This window comes from Epinephelus moara, chromosome 24, assembly GCF_006386435.1.
Source record: "Epinephelus moara isolate mb chromosome 24, YSFRI_EMoa_1.0, whole genome shotgun sequence".
NCBI classification, from domain to species: Eukaryota; Metazoa; Chordata; class Actinopteri; order Perciformes; family Serranidae; genus Epinephelus; species Epinephelus moara.
In genome coordinates this window covers 692,617-700,018 of record NC_065529.1, presented here as the reverse complement: position 1 = coordinate 700,018, position 7,402 = coordinate 692,617, and the positions used below count along the sequence as shown (strand labels likewise).

Sequence of the window (7,402 nt, the reverse complement as noted above, 5' to 3'; positions counted from 1 at the left end):
GCTGATGCCTTGTGGTTTAAGTGAACACCAATTTACATATTGTCTGCCTCTCCCTACATCTGTGGATGTGTAATTAAGATATAAATTACTTAGGTTCAGCTGCTGTGTTATGTTTTCTGTCCATAAACAAGTTAACATGATTTCCATTTGTGAGGATAGGATTGTACGGAGCCCCTAAAGGGACATGGAAGGGAAAAAAATAGACGGTTGAAAAAAGAAAAAAAAAAAGTACTTTTGCAAGATCTCGCAAAACTTTTGCAATATCTCGCAAAGCTTTTGCGAGATCTCGCAAAACTTTTGCGAGATCTCGCAAAACTTTCCTTTTAAGTAATGTACTTCCGGGTCAGTCTGGCCCATAGAGACTGCAAACAAATGCAACAATGGAGCGCATTCACCTGTGGGAGAGGCTCATAGAGTTTTATTTTGAGATTGGCCTCAAATATAAAGACATTAAATCAGTGCTCGCGAGTAAACACGGTTTTCATGTAAGTGAGAGACATCTGAAGCGACTACTTAACGCAAGAGGACACTTTCGTCGAAAAACATTCTGTGACTTGGCAGTCCTGATTGAATTCATTAGCAACCAAATACAGTACTCTGGACAGCTTCACGGTTACCGGTGGATGTTTGCTAAATGCAGAGAACATGGACTACGAGTGAGGAAAGAGGATGTGCGGTTGGTGTTGAAGGAGCTGGATCCGAGAGGAGTGTCGTTAAGGCAGGCAAGACGTCTCAGACGACGGAGCTACTTCTCAAGAGGGCCAAACTTCATATGGCACATGGACTCTTATGATAAACTGAAGCCATATGGCATTTGTGTCAATGGAAGTATTGATGGTTTTTCGAGGAAAATAATGTGGCTCAATGCCTACACAACAAGTAGTGACCCAAAGTTGATCGGAGGTTATTATATGGATGTAGTGCAGCGTTTAGGGGGTTGCCCTCGGATTGTGAGAGGCGATCTTGGAACCGAAAATGGCCATGTCAGAGGCTTCCAGCGTTTCCTCGTCCCCACTCCCCCAGACAGCACTCTTGACAGTTACTTGGATGGAGCCAGCACCGCCAATCAGAGAATTGAATATTGGTGGGGTTTTCTTCGCAGCCAGTGTGTGGAGTTCTGGTTATCCCTGTTTGGAGACCTCAGAGACAATGGGTTCTTTGATGGTGGATTTCTGGACAAAAGCCTCCTTCAATTTTGTTGCATGGGACTCATCCAGGTGAGTTCATGAATTATGTTTTCATATGTGTGCCTGTGTATGTGAGAGGGAGAGGGGAGGCAGAGAGACATAGAGGAGGGAAGGTGGAGAGAGAGACAGGGAGAGGAGAGAAAACGATAGAAAGGGGAGATGGGGAGAAATGGAGAGGGGGGGTAGAGAGACAGGGATAGTAGAGAAAAAGATAGAGGGAGAGGAGAGAAATGGAAAGGAGGTAAAGATGAGCTCAGGGGGACACAGAGAGGAGGGTAGAGGGAGAGAGAAGAGAGTTAATGCTCTAATTTAGTGCTCATTTAAGTTGACATGTATGTACAGTTCTTCCTAAATGTATTTGTGAATTCTTTTTAACAGGATGAGTTGGATGACACTGCACAAGTTTGGAACGCACACACCATCAGGCCCTCAAAGAACATAAACGTCCCCAGCGGTCGGCCTAATGTGATGTATGCCTTGCCTGAACTTTACGGGACCATGCCATGCGATCCGGATTTATATGAACTATGCAATATCTTTATGGCCGAGTCTCATCTGACTCCACCAACAGATCCATATCAGGCTGTGAACTTGTATATGCACCTAAGAGAGGCCATCAGTGTATCTCTGTAAGTAACAAGTATTGAGTTGTGTCCTGTAGGGGCCAGAGAGTTGAGCTGTTAGTGTATTGTATTTTTCCTTGCTATCATTGCTATCATTAACCATGCTATATGTTTATGTTCTATTATTTTAACTGATTTGATTTGATGTATGTTTGGCTTGATGTATGGGTAAAAATACAACACTATTGATCCTCAGCTGGTGTTTCTTTAGAGATAAAGCCTATCAAAAGCCAAATCAACCTGTGTAAAATTCATAACTAGTATCAAAACAGTCCATTTATCACTTAATTAACCAATGGAAAATTAATGCCACAATTTTGATAACTATTAATTTGTAACTGTTACAATTAAACAGTTTCTAGTCTGTAAATGTGAATATTCTGTTTTTCCTCAATATTTTATGATAGGAGAACATCTTTGGCTTTTGAACTGCTGGTCAGGCAAAGCACTACTAACATTAAGAATAAACATGCTGTCTTGGTTACTGACTTCATCTGAAACTGGCCTGAAATAAACTTAAGTTCTTAACATACTATTGGATGTTTAAAAACATTTATGCAGACATCAGCCCTGTTGATATTTTATGAACCTGCCTGTAAGATGACCCAAATACTACTACTACTACTACTACTACTACTAGTGCAAACATCAAGTGACATCTAGTTGACAGTNGGCAAATTGTGATTTGTGATATTGGGCTTTATAAATAAAATTGATTGATTGATTGATTGATTGATATTTTTGTAAACAGTGGAAATATTTTTATTAGTAATTATTCAGTATTGTTTCTCAGTGTGAAATCCTGGCTTGCAACCCTGAATAAATAAAAAATATGCCATATCAGTTTGTTTTTTTAATTAAGACCAATTGAGCTTGAACTTGAAAATATGAAAAAAAAAGTACAATGCATAAAGGTCACTTCATGGCAAAAATGCACACACATTCTATTTCTAAAAAAGATACAATGTTATAATGCGGTGCTGAGGTAAGACAATAATAAATGACAGTAGTATAACGGAAATATTACATAATCATTCTGAAGGCCAATTGAGCATATTAGGCCTTTCCAAGCCACATTTCACACAGGCCACACCAGCCTGTAGATTTTGTAAACATTAACTTAAAAATGTTTTCCCCTGAATAATCAAACAGGTATGACTCTTTAACACGTTAACACCAACAATTCACAATTCCACCAGTGATGGACAACTCTGTAATCTTTCTTAGCAACAAGCTTAACCATGAAGCTCATGTTAGGGTCACACTGATGGAAATGAAAGCTGCAGTCATTTTTAAAGCATAATTTAAAAAATTAAATCCATGTGAAAACTATGGTGGTGTACTATTGCACAAAAATAAAATAGAATTGCAGACTGCTCTACACACAGTTCAGTGCATCAGATGTTTCAATGACAAAACAAACAACAAAAACAGTAAATCATTACTGGAGGCCATTACTATGAGGCCTGATCAGGACTGCTCTCAAGTTCACAGGATGTCCATTTCAAAATAGTGACTGGACAGGATGTTGTCAAACTCGAAATTCAGGGTAAGAGCTGTAAGTGCATGGTACTTCAAGGGTAGCACCACAGGTATGAGCAACAGGCCTTCTGTTTAGTCCAGTTTCAGCATTAAAGCATACCATAATTTTGTCAACACATATGACAGAGGAACCAGTACAGAAACGCAGGATTTTTTCAGCTTTGGTTTGGTCAGCATTTTTCACGTAACGTTGGAGATGGTTAAAGGTTGCCTGCTCTTTCTGAGACAGCACCATCTTTGTTGTTTCAAACAGTTGCAACACTCTTTTGCCTGTGGCTTTCTTTGACTCATACAGAGACAAACACTTTTCCTTGTCTGATAGTTTCTGCTGTACAAGTGCCATGGGTGTGGAGAAGCAATCAACTATATATTTTGGCTCTTGTAGAATGGCTTTGTGAGCCATTGTTTCTATGGCAGGTTGCATGCTGTTCTTTGGAGGTAGGAAATGGGAACCCATCCTTGTAAAGAGGTCAAGCAAGTCCTCTTCATCACTTTCCTCCATTGTGCCCTGGAGAGCCTTCTCAACAGCTGATCTCTCAACAGGAGGAAGGTAGTTGAGAAATGATGTCATCAGGATGTCTACATCAACTGAATCGATGCCATGGATGCAGGCTAAAATGAAAGCCTTTGATAGCCTCACTGGCATGACACCGTGGTCTAATAATCCTTTCACCCAGATCCGTCCAACTGCTTGCCATTCAGCCTCACAGAAATCTGGCCTCAGCCTTGGCACTCGCTCTGTTTCCCCTTCACACTGTTCAAGAAACTGTTCCCAGAATGCAGTGTAAACCTCCCTTGACACTCCAGCATCATCAATAGCTTTTTCATTTACAAAGTCCATCTTTAGAGTCAAATGTATTATGCTGCTGTCCATAAATACAGCCAAAAGATCTTCAACAACCTTTATCCTGCAAATTGATGCACGTCGTGTGCTCTCAGGATTTCCTGGGTAGTCAAGTGAGGTTGATGGGGAAAGCAGGCTGCTTGAATGTGAGGGCAAATCTTGTGGTAAAAGATTCAGTCCACTGTCCTGTGAGAAGAACAAAACATCCACAAAACAAAAGAGCGTTTAATCAATGAAGCAGAGGTGAAAATATCCTAACTTTTAGTACGTTTGTGTGAAGGTCAAAATAATACTGCATCCTATGTTTCCCATAATGCAACTCAAACTCCCCAACCACCCATGAGACCTTCTTTCAAACTGCACCCCTCCAGTTTACAACATAGGCTTTCTATTGAAAAATTGTTGTCTCCAATCCCAAGATAAGGTAACTTCAATATACATCATCACAGTTACTTTTTCAGACCCATCAGCGCTCCTCCAGAGCCTCACGGGACATTAAACAAATGTTTTTAAAAGCTGAGCACTAGAGTAGAATGACCTACCACACCTTCAGAAAATGGTATGCTCAAAGGCTCCATCATATCACATCCAAACAGTTATGTAAAATCATACAGTAGTTTAGAGGATGTGTTCAGGGTTGCTTGCAGTGATGCATCTTACCTGTGCAGTTTGCACTTCCTCCCCATGTATGGACTGCACAGCTAGTGTAGGCAGGTCATTAGCTGAGGGCAATGGGAGTTGGAAAGCCTGCATAGTCACTCCATTCATCTCAGCACTCTGAAGAATGAAACATAATGTATTAAATGACAGGAGACACTTTGACCCTAAAGTCTATGATGCGATTGCAGACTGTAATTTATAAAAGTCTTTCTAAATTAGTCTTCTACATCATCCTATCTTCTAGTTAAAACCAGGAACACCCATGAGATAGTCATAAAAAATCCAAATACATTTTGGGAAATGGAAAAGAAGACAAAAACCTCTAAAATTACAGAAACAGAAAAGCATCATAAAGTCACAAATCAATGTTTATTTGTGCTGCTGCACAATCTCAGGAATCAATTCAAAGGGACTCTGTTGACTTATTTGTTTTTAAGACAAGTTGTGCATGACATAGCACTATACATTAGAAATAGAAGTTTGGGAAAAATATTTTGATATAGAAATTTGATATAAAAAGGGAGAATTTTGAGATTGTGTGGAAGCAAACATGCCTGACTTAAGAGAGTAAAATGATAACTTACAGAGGAATTCCTCAGGTTTTCATCAGCTATTATTTTGAATGTGCAATTTATTTTTGCTATTTAAATTGTTCTGAAGTAGCAGCATATAAGCAGTAGCATAAGCAATGTGATGTTAATTATTGCTGTGGCAAAATGAAGGTCTAAATAAACAAGGCGTGAACTAAGATTACAGTCGGTACAGTAAGTGTTTCACAGCACTGTAGGCCATTTCATTTGTGTGGGAACATAACAGTGCTTATGCCATAAAAAATAGGACATAGTTAATTTTTTTGGAGTCGGGATGGACAATTGAATTGTTTCATACAATCAAATTTGAAAAAAATAAAGAAAATACTTTACTGACTTTAAGTAGCAGTACATTCCACTCTTTCTACTGGTTTAAACACCTGTATTAGTATTTCTACCTCCTTACCCCAAAACGTTCCTGATCTTATCACATTATCATTACCTGTGTGACATCCTCACTGTTGACGTTATCCAATGTGATCACAACTGTCTCATCTCCATCTGCTCTGCCAAGGTCCTCTTCTGGATCCCATACAACTGTATCTGCCTCGTCTACTTCTGGAACCTCTTCAAAAGTAACGCGACAGATGTGGTCAGGCTCTGTTTGTGGAGAGGCATTAGGGACTGCTCTGGTCAGGTCAATAATTTCAAAGCAGGAGTCAGGGAAATCATTAAAAGGCTGGAGATGATTCCAGACTTCATCATGATCACTTGTGTTGGTGTCCTGCCCCTGGCCAGTGTGAGTTTTTTTAATGTCTGTTGGGGTTGAATGAGAGGGATGTGATTTTCCTGGACCTTGTGCTGTCACAGTCTCAGAAGCTGCTCTTTGTTTTTGGAGCTTGGTTGCAACTGGAAATGCATATTCTGCAACAAATAAAAGACACATTTTCAAAATTATTGTCAGCAGTAATTTAAAATCATGGAATGGAGGAACATATTTAAGATCAAATGGTGTGCAAAAAATACATATGGTTCAAAGAAGCTCCACTAAAACCTATTAGGAAATATACAACATGAGCAATATTATTAGATATTCTTACATCTTCCCATACATTGGCAGCAAAGTGGTATACAGGTGATATTTCTCATTAAAAAAATGTTTCTTACTGGTGAGAAAATAGGTGTTTACCATTGTTGGCACACAATCTCACTCTGTGTTTTATGAAATACATGTGCATTATCTTTTAATGAAGTTATTACCTGAAATGTAATCTTCAAACAAAATCTCCTTCCATCTGTCATGACTTTACAACAAATATTGTTCCTACTGCCACAAACCTGTTCGCTTATGTCACTGTCAGATGAGTGTCCATGATCCAGTAGATCTGTAATGGAATCATTTGCATCAAGGTGAGATCCATCCTCAGTCAACTGTGAATCTGCTCCCTCAGTGATGCTGACAGATAAATCCTCAGATAAAAAATCTTCACTACATTCATCCACTTCAGATGAAGACTGATCTGTTGAAGGTCCTTCGTCTTTTGTGCAAATATAAAATCTAAGCAGCTTCAGTTTGGTTTGTTCATACAATCTGCCAACAGTCTCATCGAAAGGAATGTGCTTTCTTTTAAAATCACAGACCTCAAAGGTAAAGTCGTCAGCTTGCCCTTTGGTTGAGTGCCCATTTGGGAAAAATAGCTCCTTTCCTAGCTCCAAAATCTGAGCAACAGTTGTTGTTTTTTCCACAGTTGCATGTCTTGTTCCTCCGCCATTTTTGGTCCTCACTTGATGGTATTCATTACTGTGAAAATGAAGCCATCCAATTTCAATCTTCCTGGAAGTCTTTTCTCCTGCAGTATTTCTCTGTCTTGCCATCCCCTCACCTGGCTTTTGGAGCACACCTGATGTACCACACAGCACACCTTTTGTCCTTGATCTCATTTTCTGAGTTTCTATTTTATCTCTTAATCTTTGTATAAGAGTCTCTTTGTCAAGGTTGCACATTGTTTGTTGACA

General features: G+C 39.4%; 2 protein-coding genes across 2 annotated transcripts; one reads left to right on the top strand and one right to left on the bottom strand.

The window, feature by feature from the left end:
• The first annotated feature begins 416 nt into the window (after window positions 1-416).
• LOC126385433 (uncharacterized) lies at window positions 417-1,820 on the top strand. The gene is made up of 2 exons (XM_050037144.1): window positions 417-1,217; window positions 1,566-1,820. Exons 1-2 carry the CDS (start codon window positions 624-626, stop codon window positions 1,818-1,820), a joined length of 849 nt encoding a protein of 282 aa, XP_049893101.1. The 5' UTR covers window positions 417-623.
• Window positions 1,821-3,298: 1,478 nt separating this feature from the next.
• Window positions 3,299-6,299, bottom strand: LOC126385432 (uncharacterized). The gene is made up of 4 exons (XM_050037143.1): window positions 5,889-6,299; window positions 4,857-4,973; window positions 3,623-4,382; window positions 3,299-3,366 (listed from the first exon to the last, which is right to left on the bottom strand). Exons 2-4 carry the CDS (start codon window positions 4,962-4,964, stop codon window positions 3,299-3,301), a joined length of 936 nt encoding a protein of 311 aa, XP_049893100.1. The 5' UTR covers window positions 4,965-4,973; window positions 5,889-6,299.
• Between the last annotated feature and the right edge of the window lie 1,103 nt (window positions 6,300-7,402).

Excerpts from the sequence above, each read along its gene's own strand:
- LOC126385433 (XM_050037144.1), top strand. The coding sequence starts at position 624 with ATGTTTGCTAAATGCAGAGAACATGGACTACGAGTGAGGAAAGAGGAT. Across the intron at positions 1,218-1,565 it reads GTTGCATGGGACTCATCCAG|GATGAGTTGGATGACACTGC; the intron begins GTGAGTTCATGA and ends TCTTTTTAACAG.
- LOC126385432 (XM_050037143.1), bottom strand. The coding sequence starts at position 4,964 with ATGAATGGAGTGACTATGCAGGCTTTCCAACTCCCATTGCCCTCAGCT. Across the intron at positions 4,383-4,856 it reads AGGAAGTGCAAACTGCACAG|GACAGTGGACTGAATCTTTT; the intron begins GTAAGATGCATC and ends TTCTTCTCACAG. Across the intron at positions 3,367-3,622 it reads TGAGTCAAAGAAAGCCACAG|CTCTTACCCTGAATTTCGAG; the intron begins GCAAAAGAGTGT and ends ATGCACTTACAG.